Here is a 16,354-nt window from a genome sequence, read left to right as displayed (position 1 = left end):
ACTCCAGAGAATCTAATTCAATCTGGATCTCTGATTGTCTCTGGAGTTTGACCATTTGGTCTGTTACAGTATGAATCTGGATTTGTCCCACAGAATTGGAGGTGAATTGAATGATAGTAAGTGAGTGATAGAAATGCTGTTACAGCGCCAGTTACCTGAGTTCGTATCCAGCGCTGTCTGTAAAGAATTTGTACATTCTCCCTTAGTCTGCCTCCATGTGCTCCAGTTCCCTCCCACCCTTCAAACCATGTGGGGGTTGTAAGTTAATTGGAGTATTTGGGCGGGCAGGCCTAGTGGGCCGAACGGGCCTGTTTCTGTGCTGTATGTCTAAATTTAAATATATATTTATACTGGGGCCAGGGGGGAGGAGGGGGAAATTAATAGAAACTAGGGGAGAGTAGGATTTGTGGGAGAATTGAATTATTCTATGAGCCTGCATTCATTCAGCTGACCAAATCACCTACCGGTTGAACGATAATGGGAGGGGAATTATTTTGAAACTTTGTTCTCCAGCTTTGCTCTCAGAGTTGAAGCTGTCAAGCCTATTCTAAAATTGCTATTAGTGAAATGAATAATTCAAATAATCAGAAAAAAATTAAAAGTCACTCAAAAGCATCTGTGAGAAATTAGAAAAGTTACTGTATACATAAATAACCCTTCTGAAGTCCAGGTGGATTCACAGGCCCCTAGTCTGAGAGCCCTTTGTTTGGATGCACTGACACAGCCATCCCTTTACTGACTCTCCCAGGCTAATATACAGCCTTTCCCAGTAGGGTTCAGCCCTACTTTCTTTGGAATTTGAGAAGATTTTTGATGCTTGCATGTAAGTTGGTTCCAGCTCACAGAGTTTCCAGCTGCAGGGCTCAAATCAAATGAATGAATGAGAAACAAAGTGGTGGCTGGGGCAGGAAGTTGGGTTGAGGGCTCCTGTGGTAATTAGATTGAAAGTGTTAGAGGCAAGATGGGGAAAGAATCTCTGTGAAGAAGCCTATAAGTGGATGTGCAGTTCAATAAGATCTAGCTTATTACCATCTGCTTTTCTCTATTAAAAATCCTTCTCTGCTCTCTACCCTCACCACAGCACAAGGATCAGCTCCTGTAGTGAAGGTCTACCCCTCTCCCAGCTCGATAACAGAGGGGCATCTGTTGGAGTTACATTGCCAGGCCACAGGGCAACCAGAGCCCAGGATCACATGGTACAGGGAAACTGGCCCTCTTACAACCAATCACCAGGTAGGTGCATGAGGTATTATTTTACCCACATGCACTGAATGTGGGATTTATAGTTTCAACCATATCACAGGGGAAGGAAAGAAATTTTACGAGAAAAACCCAAGGGAATTGTGCCCAACCCAAGTGGTTATTGCTGTTACTCTGTGGTGGATATGGAAGTGGAGGGGGAGGACTCTTCCAAAGAGCGACTGAACTGGTGTACTGCAAGTAACCTCTGAATGCAGAAGGAGCTCAGGTGAACTGCTCCCACTGCAGGTAATGGCTACAGTGCCAGGGAAGGGTGTGTCAGAGATGAGAAGGTTGTGCGCTCATAGCTCAAGGGTTAGCAGTGAAGTTGAGGCAAAGGTACGCCATTTTCTGCAGGAGTGTTGGTGACAGTTTGCAGTGAAATATTTGTGCCTATGGCCTTTAATAACACTGGACAACAATTTTTTTCAAAAGGTTTGCTTCTTGAAAAAAATTGGGGATCATGAGAGACGACTTCAAGATGAGCACAAAGATAATTTCAGATTTGCTGCTTCATGTTGGAAGTTGGAGAAACATTAAATTAACTTTTAGCACGTTTAATTGCTTTGTGACACTGACACATTGCGTTTGTTCAACTAACCTAAAAATGTTTTGCCGCTGATTTTCACTGTTCTGAACATCTGATGCCTCTCATGTCAGTTGGTTGGCATTGTTTGGTTCCACGTTTCCATGGTCACAATGTCCTGGTGACACCTTTCACCGTGTTCGTCACTGACGGCACCAAGATCAGCAGGGAAGAAGTTCAAGTGCGAATGCAGGCAATGAATTTTCAATGACATGTTGCCCTTTATGGTTTTGTATCTAAAAAAACAGTACATAATAGAAAAATATCTAAGGTTATTTTCATGATCAGGCACCCATAATATTCAGGAAGCAAAATCTTTGTTGTCCAGTGTGATCAAACCAGGCATGCAATCTCTGCCATGTTTGCAACGCTGAGCTCATGGTCAGTGGCCTGAAACAACGCAGAGGGAAATCCTTCTAGGAGGGAGTTTTGAAGGATGGGGAGTGATATTCCTGAAAGGGCCTGAAAAGCTAGATGTTAAAATATTTCCACAAAAGGGATAGTGTAACGAATCAGAATTTATTGTCAGGAACACGTCACAAAATTCGATGTTTTGTGGCAACATCATAGCGCAAGCATTTATATAAACCGCATTTTAAAATAGTGCATTAAAAGAAAAAGACAAAATAAGGCAGTATCTTTGGTTCATTGATTGTTCAGGAATCTGATGGCAGCAGGGAAGAACCTGTGCCCCAATGGTAGCAAAGTGAAGAGGGCATGGCCTGGGTGGTGGGGGTCTTTGAGGATAGAGGCTGCTTTCTTGAGATACCTCCTCTTGTAGATGTCCTTGATGGATTGAAGTCTGGTGTGCGTGTTGTCGCAGGCTGAGTTAACAATCCTCTGGAGGTTTTTCCTGTCCTGAGCGTTGGCACCTCTATAACAGACAGTGATGCAGCCAGACAGAATGCTGTCTCGGTACACCTGTGGAAGTTTTTGATGCCGTACCGAATCACCACAAACTCTTCACACGGTAAAGCATGGAGGCTCCCATACAAAAGCCATGTGTGGGAAACTTCTCACAGAGGGGAGTGATCCCCTGGAATACTATGGGTTGTGGAAGCTGGATAAATTCCTTCAAGATTGGGGAATTCAGGGGGATGGGCAACTGGCCCAGAGGAGGACAGAGCAGCCCTCACTGTGTTACGAATGATCCAAGGGCCCAATGGCCTGCTCTACACCCATTCCCTTCCATCCCCCTTGAATATCTTCAATTCATTAACCTGAAAACTTAAAATGTACATCTGAACCTCAATCACATCGGCGTTAGAAAGCCTGCTGATGAGGTGAGTCAAGGTCTTTTTCTGTTTTCCGATTAGAGTGACCACTGTCAAAGATGTTGGGCACATTTAGTTATAAATTTATATTTACACAAGCCATTTTGGCCCATGAGTCCGTGCCGCCCAAATACACCCAATCAACCTACACCCCCCCCCAGTATATTTCAAATGGTCAGAGGAAACTGGAGCCCTCGGGAAAACCCACGCAGTCACAGGAAGAGCGTGCTAACTCCTTACAGACAGTGTGGGATTCAAACCCCAGTCCCGATTGTTGGTGCTGTGGAAGCGTGGCACTAACCGCTAAGCCAACCGTGCCTCCCCTGTCCCATTCCCTTTCAATTTTAGACACCTTTTATCACTGATCTAATCCATAGACACATTCATTTGGGGTTCTGGAATTGTATCCAATCATTGATGGAGAAACTCAGCAGGTCACACAGCATTCAGGAATCAGGAAAAAAAATAGGTAGAAACGAATAAAAAAGGTGTGGGAGGGAGGGGGAAGAGGATGGGTGGCAAGTAGGTGGATAAAGGCAGGGGGAGAAGAGAAATAAGATGGAGAAATAATGGGGAGATGTAGCCCTTTGACTGAAGGATCGGGTGCTGGAAGAAAGGAGATGGAGGAGGGAAAGAAAGAGACCAGGGGAGGGGTTAATGGAAGCTGGACAAGTTGATGATAATGCCGTCTGATTGGAATACCACGACATAAGGTGTTATTCCTCCAAATTCTCATCTTTTCCCGTCAATCCAACTGTGAAGTGGCAAGTGTCCTTGTGGGATTATTGTAGGTGCGGATGGAAGTCCATCTTTGCTCCTCCAGTTGCCCACTACATTGTGGCCCTCGCTTGGGTGAGCGCTGGAGCCAGTCTGGGTAAGTGAGTGACGGAGATTCTCCTGTTGATGCTCTAGGTGCAGGGTTCCGTGCTGCGCATTCTTCGCGTGACCTCCAAGGACATCGGCGATTACATCTGCCGCGCTGAGAACATCCTCGGAATGCAGGAGATCAAGTTCTCCGTCTCAGTCAAGTCCACAGCATCCTGTACGTAATCCGTCACTCCTGTCATGTGCAATGTCCTTTGATACCATCACCCCCCCTATGCTGCCACCATTCACTTTTCATGTGGGATTTTGTCTGCGGTACAGGGCAAGGTTGATCATCAGGAAGATTTCATTCTCATCTGCCCTGCAATTGGCAATCCCATGGGGTCATTCCTTGTCACACCGGCCCCTGATGCCTATTTTTCTGCAATTGCCGATGTGGCCTGCAAGGACCTCATTAAACATAGGCACCATACTGGCTGAGGCAGGTACTATTGCAAGTGTTTAAGAATAATTTGGACGGATACATGGATAGGATCGGTTAAGAGGGATATGGGGTCAAAGCTTGCAGGTGGGTTTAGTGCGGGGAGGAATTTTGGTCAGCAGATTGAGCTGTTTCCATGCTGTATGACTCTATACTGGATGTAACTACCACTGTGAGTGGTAAATGTCAAGAGTGCCATCAGATTTGTGGGCTTCAACATTTGCTCGTAGACCCTGGAAACCAATGGAAAGTGAATTGTGTGAACTATAAAGGAGCATGATGTGGGTGGGGTGTTACCAAAGGCTTGAGGGCTCAAAGCAAGGGGTCACCATGGAATGAGGACAAGAAGAAATCTCTTGACTGGGAGAATTGAGAGGTATAGAAACACTCACCCATAGTCGCGTGGATGGCCGTAGTACAACGAAGCTCTGTATCTTTACCTGCTAGCAGAATCCTGTCACGTGCATTTTGTAGACAGTACGAGGTGAAGTCGAGGGGAAAGATCAGCAAGGATCTTGTGCAGTTGAGCAGCTCAAAGGGCCAAAGAGCCCTTCCGCTTTGGCTCATATTCTCGAGTGGCTGTTCTTTATAAAAATTGTGTAAAAAGATTCACAGAACAATGGGACATTTATATTGTGCCTGTGGGACCTGTGAGAAAGCTTTTGTTGTCTTTGAATGACACAGTTGTCCAGCCCATATTTTGAATTATTTATCATGTGTACCAGAGTACAAAGCTTTGTGCTACCCAGCCGATCCATCTCATACAGAATAACGAACAGATAAATAGGCAAATTAAACATTTCAGGTGCAGTCAAAGTGGATGGTATGGAGAAAGTCCATAGAGTGCATGGAATAAAGAAAAGTAGAGTTATACAACACATCTTTCTGTCTGATATCAGCAGGAAAAGAGCTGTCCTTGAATCTGGGGGTTTGTGTTTTTAAGATCATGTACAATCAGCCCAAGGGAAGTGGTGGGGGGGGGGGGGGGGGAAGCAGTGTTTTCAAGCAGTGGGATAGATCATTCAATATTTTGGAAGCTCTGCCAAGTCTGCGAGAGCTGCAGATGGAATTGGTGAAGGGGAGGGAGTTGTATGAGATGGCCTGAGCTGCACCCACAGCTCCCTGCCGCTCCTTGCAGCTTTGGGTGGAGCAGCTCCCGTCACATGTGTGATGTTTCCGGGCAGGCTACTTTCAGTGGTCCGCCTGTCAAAGTTGACGTGTCTCACTAACACTTCTAACCTCCACTTCACAGTACATGAGGGTGCTCCGATAGTGAGAGTGCAACCCACTCCCACCTTGGTGGTAGAGGGAGACATGCTGGAGTTGCGATGCCAGATCACAGGACACCCAGAACCCATGATCTCATGGTACAAGTTGGGCAGTGCTCTCACCGACAGACACCAGGTGTGTAATTATGGCAGCGTGCTCCATCGTTTTTTGGGTTATCATCTCTGACAACCAACCCACCACTTGACCTGCTCACCCGACAGAGGCAGGACCCAATCTGCCAAATGTCTGGTAGAGTTCAGAATCTCTCCCTCCATCAGAGTTGACGGGACATCATGTAACCAGCCACATGTACATCCCCAAAAAACTCTGTCCTCAATCTCGATGGTGGGGATGAGCTCTGAGTTCCTTTCAATCTGAAGGAGTGTGGGATGGTCGAGTAAGACGTGAGTTTATTTTAATTAAAGTTTTCCAGATAAGAAGCTTTTTTATAAATGAAACGTTTGCTATTTGTTGTGTGTGCCTTTGTATTAAGTTTTTCATAAGCATTTTATTTGTTATTTAATATCCCGACGTGAATATTGTCACCCCTGGATGTTGTACCATAGGTAGGTAGGAGTGCAGTGTCAGTCCAGTCAATGTTTGAAGGCAAACCAAATCCTGCACCAAAGCTCCACCGTATCCACACCATAAGATAAAATAAAGACCACACAGGGAGTTTCTTGTTTTGCCCAATTCCCAAGGGCCAAAAATTGGGGCTGAAGTGGCGAGATCCTGTGCAACGTGGAGACGCCAGCCACGATGGGCATATCTCTCTGAACTGAATCAAAACAATTGTTTCAGGCCATTTCCTTCCTCCTTCTTGCATCACTAGCCACATTTCTTGCCCCTTGTGAAGGTGGTGCTGAGCCATCTTCTGTCGGTCCCTCTGGCGATGATACTTCCACAGTGATGTTAGGAGATGCAGAGCCAGTGAAATATTTCCAACTCAAGATAATGCATGCAAGTGGGGGATTTCCCATATGCTTGGCTTTTGGAGTTTGGGAGATCCAATAATTCCAACCCACTTGGTGATATTGTGCAGTAGATTCAAGATTATTTTATTTTCATGTAATAAAACAAAAAAAAAGTGATACTACATGAAATTTCCTTTAGTCGATCGTTAGGTAGACAAAGATTCACTTTCAGCAGAAATTGCCCAGTTTCCCTTACAGCCAGAGAAAGAGAACCAAAAGAGTTGGCCCAGGGTTTCTGAGTGTCCATGAGTTCATCTCCAGTGCTCCCGCAGCCCCTGCAGCCACACAGCCTTCAATCCAAACCATCTGCAACTTGAGGTCCAGTTGCATGCCTCTGACAGAATCAGGAGGCCTCCAGCACCCTCTCGCATCCCAGACTGTTGGTGACTCGAGGTGAAGAACCCCTGCAGGTTGCTGGCAACTGCAGTCAAAGGACTCACACCAGGCTGTGGATGGCTGGAGACTGGCTGAAGTGAGTACCAGGTGTCGAAACTGAGATATGAGAGGGAACTGAGGGCTTCCTGATTGGACCTGGACCTCGGGTTGCTGAGAGTTTAGACTAAAATCTATACTGCTGTTGGAGCACAGGAGGCGAATCCACGAACACTCAGTGACTCTAGAGGAACTTTCTTTTGCTTCTCTTTCTAACAACATTGTCTGACTGGACAATTTCTGCTGATGGCCAATCTTACAGTAGACTAGAGGAAATTTTGTGTCATATTGCATTTTCTGTTTTATGACAAAACAATAAAAGAATCCTGAAACCTTGTTCAACCCCCTAAGCAGTGACAAGCCCTTGTGATTTTCTTCTTGAACAGGTAGAGGGCTCTGTGCTGCGGATCCTGAAGGTGACTCCTGCTGATACCGGGGATTACATCTGTCGTGCCACAAACATCTTCGGAACGGAGCAGCTGAAGTTCCCGGTCTCTGTCACCTCCATGTCAACCAGTACGTAATGCAGTCAATTCTTCACGATCAATGGTTTTCCTGGTTTTTTTTCCCTGCTGTATGTAATACAGATTTAAATTTAGACATACAGCAAAATAACAAGCCCTTTCAACCCATGATCCTGTGCTGTCCAAATGCACCCAATTAACCTACAACCACCATACATTTTGAATAGTGAGAGAAAACTGGAGCACCCGGAGGAATCCCACGCAAACACAGGGATCGTGCAAACTTCTTACAGACAGTGCTGGATTTTAACCCCAGTCACCGGCACTGTAACAGTGTTGCACTAACCACTACACTAACCGTGTCACCCCTACACTAACCATGCCACCCCTACACTAACCATGCCACCCCTACACTGTGTCCCCTACACTAACCGTGCCACCCCTACACTAACCGTGTCCCCCTACACTAACCATGTCACCCCTACACTAACCATGGCACCCGTACACTAACTGTGTCACCCCCTACACTAACCGTGCCACCCCTACACTAACTGCGTCCCCTTGCGCTAACCGTGCCACCCCTACACTAACTGTGTCCCCCTACACTAACCTTGCCACCCCTACACTAACTGTGTTTCCCTACGCTAACCGTGCCACCCCTACACTAACCATGTCATCCCTACACTAACCGTGTCCCCCTACACTAACCGTACTGCCTCGATGCCAACAAATTAATACTGTTTCATTGCAATAGAAAAGTGGGCTGCCATCGATAAAATACTTTTCACAATCTCCCAAATCATGTCTTGGCCAATAAATGTGTAACTTTAAGAGTACAGTATGGTTTATAACTTTTTTCAAAGACCTATATCCCATAATTTGCAGAGTTTTATAGCATCCTGACAGAGGAGCAAACTATTGACTATTTTTAGCACAGGCCATGGAACAAACGATTTGCATTTGGAAATCTATAAAGATAGGAGGTGTACTTAGGGAATGGGAAATGTTGAAGAAGCCAAGATAGCCCAATTACTCACACATATGCTGGCCAAGGAAGTGTTAGCAAGGAATTCATTCAATCCATCTCCTCCACGGTAATGAGCCCTTCCGGCTTACATGCCTGCTATGAACCGCATCCCAGAATGGTCAGAGAAAACTCCTGCAGACACGAGGAGAACATTCAGCGGCGGATTGGAACCCAGGTTGATGATGCTGAACTAACGTGGCTCGAACCACTACACCGGCCGGGCCACACCACTCAACTCAACTTTACTACTCAATGCTCTCAAAGTGTCGTGCTACCTACAAGGGTTTATGCCCACGTGCATCTGGCTGCCCTCTGATCTTGCACACACTTTCAAACTGTGCCATTCAGTCTGCATTTCCCCTGAATATTCTTTTTTATCATCGTGCACCACTTCCCTGTACCAGGTCAGGTCTCACCTGCTCCTTCTGTTAGTCTTCCTGCAATCAGTCGCTACCCTCCCACCATTTATTGCACCTTGTTATTTGGTGTGTCATCTCCAATGTAGAAACATCACCTTGGACATCATGGAATAAGTTATTTTCTTAAATTTAGACCTACAGCATGGTAACAGGCCATTTTGGCCCGCGAACCCATGCAGCTAAATTGACACCCAATTAACCTACTCCGCTGGTACATTTTGAAGGATGGGAGGAGACTGGAGCACCTTGGGAAAACCCACACAGACATGGGCAGAACATACAAAAGGCGCTGTGCCAACTGTGCTGCTCATTAAGTCATTAAAGGATATTCAAAGCATGGCAGTGCTAGCTGGAGACCACACCACCAGTCCCTCGTATGGGAAACAACACCTCACTACAGTAAAACCCCTGGAGTCCAGCACCTATGGGGATTCGTAGATGCTGGATAAGTGTATTTTCCGGTTGCTTGAAGCTTACTCTTACAATGCCGAACTAATTAAGAATAAACAGTTTAAAAGATAAAAATACTATCCTGTACTTACACTGAACACTTGCATGAATAGATAAACTTTAAACCATTTTACTTTATTTTCAGTCACATTCTGAAGGTTCCTCCCCCCTCGCCCGAAAGACGAACAATAACATTGTAGATAATTAACCTCTTCCCCTAACCCCCCCCCCCCCCCAGTTTACAGATAAAGCCTCTGACCGGGGCAGCTCTTACTAAGCATGGATAAGGAGACACTTTGAGAGACATGCCAACGGCGAGCGACATCAATAGGTATTGCCATTGTAAACCTCATTCAGACTTTATTCAAACAGCTGCTACGAGCAAAGCCTGGCCAAAGCCCTCCACTGGCTGAATTTTACTCCCATCTTCACCGAAGGTTTACGTGTTACTTCAGAGAACATTTAGAACATTGAAAATTCCAGCACAGAGCACAGTACAGGCCATTCGGGCACTTGATGCTGTGCAGACCTATACAATCCTACTTTAAAAAAAAACTAAAACCTTCCTACCCAATAACTCCCTATTTTTATCACATCTGTGTGCCTATCTAAGAGTCTCTTAAATGCCCCTGATGTTTCAGCTTCCACCACCACCACTGGCAAGGCATTCCAGGCACCCACAACGCTCTGTGTAAAAAAAAACCACACCCCTGATGTTTCCCTGAAACTTTACTCTTCACTCTGTACAGATGTCCTCTGGTATTTGATACTCCTGCCCTGGGTAAAAGGCGCTGGCTCTCCAGACTATGCATGCCTTGTAGACCTCTATTAAATCTCCAATCGTCCTTCTACGTTAAAAAGAGAAAAGACCCAGCTATTAATGAAGCAAGCTTCATTAGACTTATTTTCCAGTCCAGGCAACATCCTGGTCAATCTCTTCTGCACCCTCGCCATAGTGGTGGTGAATTAAATGTCAGAATGGGAGTTATACAAGTAAGACTGCAAGTCCTGAGGTCCAGTGTAGTCCTGGATAAAAATATGGAGGGAGGGATGGGAGGAAGGAGAAGAGGGAGGAGCACAGGCTAATAGGTCATAGGTGTGGCTAACAGATAAAATAAGGTGATGGCGAAATTGCCCTGAAAGACCCGATGGACCATGTCCTTTGTCCAGAAAATGTATGGAAAAATAGCTTGTGAGTTAATTGGGTGCATTTGGGCAGCATGGTCTTGTGGGCCAGAAGGCCCGATTATCGTGCTGTATGCGTGTAAGTGTATAGGAAGGGAGTGACTTTCTGAATATTCAGCTCAAGGTACATTGGAGACATGGCTTCCATGCTGCATCTGTAGCAGTGGTCCCCAACCTGCACCACCAAATAATTAGATTAGATATGCCAGCTGTTGCTTTGTCATAACCTTTTCGAAAATACTCAGTTGGCCAGCTGCATTTGACACTCTGCACAGATGCGATGCATGCTTCAGAAATTTACCGTCTTTCCTGTAAATGGAAGTTCTTAAATTTTTATGAAAATGTAGCAATTAGCACACGGTTAACTTATGTTCTTTTATGCTGTGCTGCAGGGGAGAAGATACCAGTTATAGCCATTGGGCCACGGGACGTTACAGAAATCGAAGGCAACGACGTGACCTTCAAGTGTGAAATCGTGGAGGGGGCTCAGCCAGTCACCATGGAGTGGAAAACACCTCAGCACCAACAAGGTAGACGACAACATTCCCACAGAGGAGATTAGCGACAGAGAGAGGTTCCAAAAACTAAATGTAAAATGGTGCATCCTAGAGGAACAGGCTCTAGAAACTGTTCACAGTTTGAGGAAGGGCTCATGCCCGAAACCTCGGTCTGTCGACCTGCTGAGTTCTTCCAGCATTTCTGTGTTTTCACTTTGTAACTTTGAGGTATTGCCATTGCTGGTGTTAACACTTAGCAGACACCACATGAAGGTTATCTTCTTGTCCATGCATTAATGAGGCTCAAGGACATAAATGCCAGCTTTTAAGATCAGCCTGCTGTGACATAGGAGAAGAGCACTGTCTGCAACGATCATTTACGGCCAAATGAGGGTGGAAGTGCTGACTGATGACATCATTTCCCATCTGCTGTTGAATAATGTAACGGCAGCATTGCCACTGGTGTGGGCCCAGGGAGACCAGAGAGTGGAGACACAGCACTCCCCTGCAGGGTCCTGCCACCCAGTCCAACCTGGTAAAGAAGCTGGCATGTTTTTTTTAAAACCCTTCGCCCGCGGGATCTGGGTCCAAGATGCTGGCACCTGTGCTCAGCAGCGGCCTCGAGGAGTCACAGACTCCAGGGAGTAGTGGACTAACACAGGACGCCAATAATGGGGAGAACTTCCACTTCACTGGGAAGTAAAGGCAGAGGAGATGAACTTACAGGACAGCAGCCGTGGTGGCGGAGCAGCGAGGGGCTCTGCAGCTGAGAGACACACAAAGGTGGTGAGCTGTTGACGATTTGCGGGTGAGGAACCTACACAGGATGTAGGGGGCTGTAGACTGGCTCCTGAGAACCAGGCATCAGAACCAGATAAGTATACCCGCATGGTGTGCTGCCTCCCTGGATTGTATTCACTCGAGTTCAGAAGAATGAGAGGAGATCTTATAGAAACATATAGGATTATGAAGGGTATGGATAGGATAGATGTAGGAAAACTAAAACGAGAGGACACAGTCTCAAGATTCGGGGAAGTAGATTTAGGACAGAGATGAGGAAAAATAGTTTTTCCCAGAGAGTAGTGAATGTTTGGAATTCTCTATCCAGGGAAGTGGTTGAGGCTGCTTCATTAAACATATTTAAAATTCAGTTAGATAAATTTTTACATGATAGAGGAATTAGGGGATATGGGGAGAAGGCAGGTAGGTGGAGTTAGGTCATAAATTAGATCAGCCTTGATCTTATTGAATGGCGGAGCAGGTTCGATGGACCATTTTTGGCCTACTCCTGTTCCTACTTCCTATGTTCCTATGTTCCTAACCGGGATCCGAGAGGATGCTGGTGGCAAGAAAGACTCCCAAATGGTCCAGGGCGCCGAAAGCTTCCACCTCGTGTCGGAGGTTTGGATCTGGGGGGGGTTGCCGATGGTTTGAAGTGAACTGGAGTCTTGTCCAGTTAATATATTACACGAGCGCTGGGGGCAAATCTACGGACACTCGCTCTTTTGCTTCTCTTTATCTGATGCTATGAGGCACCAGACAATGCTAACAGCAAATGTTTGTTTGCCTCATGGCAGACTAAAGGCAATTTTGCATAATTCTGTTTTATTACGACAATAAATAGTATCTGATCTGATGAATGTATGACAGATAACTCAAGGAAAGGTGTTGGAACTGAAGGCCATGCCTTATATATTAAGAATATCATAAATGTCTAGATGTAATTATTTTCCGTAAAGAGCCTTGATATTCTGCGGCTTCATGCAAAGTATCAACTTCTTATTACGTTAATCCCAGATCCCTGGCAGCAGAATGGGAATCTCGTCTGCCACGCAACTCGAGCACCTTTGTCATTTCATTTACTTCTTGGAATCACGATTCTTGCATGTGGAACTTTTCTACAGTCATGATGAAGTTTTAGCACCTCTCCTGCTTGTCTTGTGTTTCAGACAATGTAAAGATCAGCAGCGATGGCTCCGTGTTGACGGTCACGCAAATTCGTCAGCAGGACCAAGGCCAGTACAAATGTGTGGCTCGGAATCGGTTTGGGTCAGCATTCAACATCATGACTCTGATCGTACAAGGTAGTCCATTGCAAATCTATCGTAAGGTTTGAAACTCCACTTCTGATCAAGGTGTTTATTTTTGTATGAGATTTGGAAACTAAATGGTCTAAGGGTAAATAAGCCTCCCAGACTGGATGGGATGCACCCTCGGGTTCTGAAAGAGGTTGCTGTAGAGATTGTGGAGGCTTTGGTAATGATCTTCCAGGAATCAATAGAGTCTCTCCTGGTTCCGGTGGACTGGAGGATCACGAATGTCCCTCTGCTGTTTAAGAAGGGAGTGAAGCAGCTGAAAGGAAGTTATAGACCGATCAACCTGATGGTAGAGAAGCTGTTGGAGTCGACTGTCGAGGATGAGATTACGGAATATTCGGAGGTGCATGAAAAGATAGGCCCAAGTCAGCACAGTTTCTTAAAAGGAAAATCGTGTCTAATAAATCTATTGCAATTTTCTGAAGTGATCACAAGTTGGATGGACGGGAGATGGAGGGGATATTGTGTATTTAGACTTTCAAAAGGCCTTCGACAAGGTGCCACACACAAGGCTGCTAAACAAGATGAGGACCCATGGAATTACAGGAAGGAATCTAGCATGGGTGGGTCATTGGCTGATCATCAAGAAACAGAGTAGGAATAAAGGAATCCTATTCTGGTTGGCTACTGGTTACCAGTGAAGTCATGCAGGAGCTGGTGTTGGGCCACTTCTTTTTGGATTGTATATAAATGATTTAGATGGCTTTGTGGCTAAATTTGCAGATGATACCAAAATAGGTATTTGAGAAGGTGGTGCTGAGGATTCGGAGGCTGAAGAGACTTGGATAGATTAGGCGGGTGGGCCACTTTATTTTGCATTGTATATAAATGATTTAGATGGCTTTGTGGCTAAATTTGCAGATGATACAATTTAGATGGGGAGAAAATTCAAAATCCCGAGGTGCAAAGGGTCTTGTGACTCCTTATTCAGGTTACCCTAAAGCCGGTGTGGCCAACCTTTGAATTTTTAATTTAGGAAAACAGCACGGTAGCAGGCCATTTCGGCCTATGGGTATGTACTGGGGGTTCAGGTTAATTGGGCGGCATAGACTCGAGGGTGGAAATGGCCTGTTACCGTGCTGTGGGTCTAAATTAAAAATTAATTGTTGGCCATCCCTGCCCTAAAGGTTAACCTGTAGGTTGAGTCAGTGGTAAAGAAGGTGACGTTTGTTTCTAGAGGAATAGCACTTCAGAGCAGAGATGTAATGTTGAGACTCTATAAAGCACTGGTGAGACCTCACTTGGAGCACTGTATACAGTTTTAGAAAAGATGTGCTGGCTTTGGAGAGGGTTCAAAGCAGATTTACTAGAATGAGACCAGGAATGAAAGGGAACAAGCATGGGCTCTTGGACTGTGCTCCTTGGAGTACAGAAGGTTTGCGGAGGGGGGGGGGGGTTGTCAGAGAGGCATTTTGAATGGTAAAAGGGCCGAACAGAGTAGCATGGTTGGCGCAGCGGTTATCGCAATGCTGTAACAGCGATCGGGGCCTGGGTTCAAATCCAGCACTGTTTGTTCTTTCTCCCCGTGTCTGCGTGGGTTTTCCCCGAGGGCTCCAGTTGTAGGTCAATTGGGCTCGTGGGCTGAAAGGGCCTCTTACTGAAATCCGTGATTTCGAAATAAAATTTAAAACGGAAATGCGGGAAAAATTCTTTAGTCAGAGGGTCGTGAGCCTATGGATCTTGTTGCCACAGGTGGATGTGGAAGTGAGCTTGTTGGGTGTATTTAAAGTAGAGATTGACAGGTATTTGATGAGTCAGGGCATCAAAGGTTATGGGGAGAAAGCCGGGGAGTGGGGCTGTGGGTGGATGGATCAGCTCCTGATTAGAATGGGGGTCCAGGCTCAGTGGGCCAACCTGCTCCTATGTCTTGTGATTCTGCGATTAGGTACATATGCACCAAAATTCCTGCTTGTTGCAGTTAAAAGGTGTGTAAGATATATCTACTAAAATAGTATTTGTTAAATACTATTTTAATACGGAAAAACTTAATAAATAGAAAGGATAGATAAATAAATATTCACAGTTACAGTTCATGCAAGAAAAAGATGTGTGCTTCAACAGTGCAGATCAGTCTTCTATTTCATGTGGAGTAGACCCTGATTTGTGTCGTACATGTAGGTTTAAGACCCGGTTAACTGTAGGAAAAGAAGCTGTTCCTGGGCTGGAGGCAGCAGCAGGAAGAAATTGTAACCATGGTGATGGGGGTCCTTTATGATGTGAGCTGCTTTCTTGAGGCAGTGCCTCACACAGACATCTTGAGTGGCTGTGGGGTCAGAGAACATGACTCCAGGAATCTCTGCAATTTGTCAGCAATCTTGGTGCTCCTCTCTTTGCACGATGTTGGCGTTACCTCTCACTGCAGGTCTGCTTTTAGTGGACAGGCTAAGTGACGATACCCTCCCCGTGGGGTCAGGTGTGGTGGGTTCAAGCCCTACTCCACCTTAGCCCAGCAATGTCCTACTGTAAGACTGCTGCCCTGTGTCTTTGAGAGGAGATGCCAGGATAAGGAGCGTTCCACTCCCTAATGCAAAGACAAAGATCCCCACCATCATGTGTGGAAGAGACCTTGCTCTCTCCCAAGACTTCTGGCCCACATCTTTCCCTTGTTTGTTTCTACCAAAGTAACTCAGTTGGTTATTTATCTCTTTCCATTCTTTGGGAACATAATGTACACACCTTATCCAGAGGGTTTTCCCCACACTGCCACAGAGAGTAAGTTGGGGCAGGTCCCACTCCTTTGAAAGGTGCATAATACTACACATTTGATTGTTTTCTCTCTTGCTTATTCAATGACAGGAAAATCCCTGTTATCCAGAATGCAAGCAACCAGCAGGCCTCAAGCATCCGTCCAAAAAAATCACGCAAAATAAATGGGCAAAAAATACCAAAGTTTAAAATTGATGCGCCTCACCGTTAGTTCTCCAGCAGTCTCAAACAACTGGAAAATTCACTTATCCGGCATCTACCAATCCCCATTGGTGCTGGATACCAGGGATTTTACTGTTTGTGCATTCCTATCAGCATTGAACACTCAGTGAAACATTTATTATGCAATAGACATGGGTGTAATTTGTTAAAGTTACAGCTATTTGCTTACCTAAGCTGTCAATAGGATGAATTGAACTGTATTTGATTC

General features: G+C 45.5%; 1 protein-coding gene and 1 long non-coding RNA gene across 8 annotated transcripts in view; one reads left to right on the top strand and one right to left on the bottom strand.

Annotated features, from left to right (window-relative positions):
- hspg2 (heparan sulfate proteoglycan 2) overlaps nucleotides 1–16,354 on the top strand; it is a 556,383-nt gene that overhangs the window by 429,417 nt on the left and 110,612 nt on the right. For all 7 annotated transcript variants that reach the window (XM_069919165.1, XM_069919159.1, XM_069919161.1 and 4 more), the window contains 6 exons: nucleotides 1,082–1,233; nucleotides 4,012–4,141; nucleotides 5,658–5,809; nucleotides 7,467–7,596; nucleotides 11,018–11,155; nucleotides 13,072–13,206. In XM_069919165.1, coding sequence (XP_069775266.1) covers nucleotides 1,082–1,233; nucleotides 4,012–4,141; nucleotides 5,658–5,809; nucleotides 7,467–7,596; nucleotides 11,018–11,155; nucleotides 13,072–13,206 — 837 coding nt within the window. The remainder of the gene's footprint in view (nucleotides 1–1,081; nucleotides 1,234–4,011; nucleotides 4,142–5,657; nucleotides 5,810–7,466; nucleotides 7,597–11,017; nucleotides 11,156–13,071; nucleotides 13,207–16,354) is intronic.
- Nucleotides 6,503–15,426, bottom strand: LOC138754623 (uncharacterized). The gene is made up of 3 exons (XR_011351856.1): nucleotides 15,240–15,426; nucleotides 8,582–8,703; nucleotides 6,503–7,652 (listed from the first exon to the last, which is right to left on the bottom strand). It is a non-coding gene; the product is annotated as an uncharacterized lncRNA (long non-coding RNA).

The sequence above is a fragment of the Narcine bancroftii genome, chromosome 2, assembly GCF_036971445.1.
Source record: "Narcine bancroftii isolate sNarBan1 chromosome 2, sNarBan1.hap1, whole genome shotgun sequence".
Lineage (NCBI taxonomy): Eukaryota > Metazoa > Chordata > Chondrichthyes > Torpediniformes > Narcinidae > Narcine > Narcine bancroftii.
Note: the sequence above shows the minus strand (reverse complement) of the source record. Positions and strands in the feature narration are given on the sequence as shown.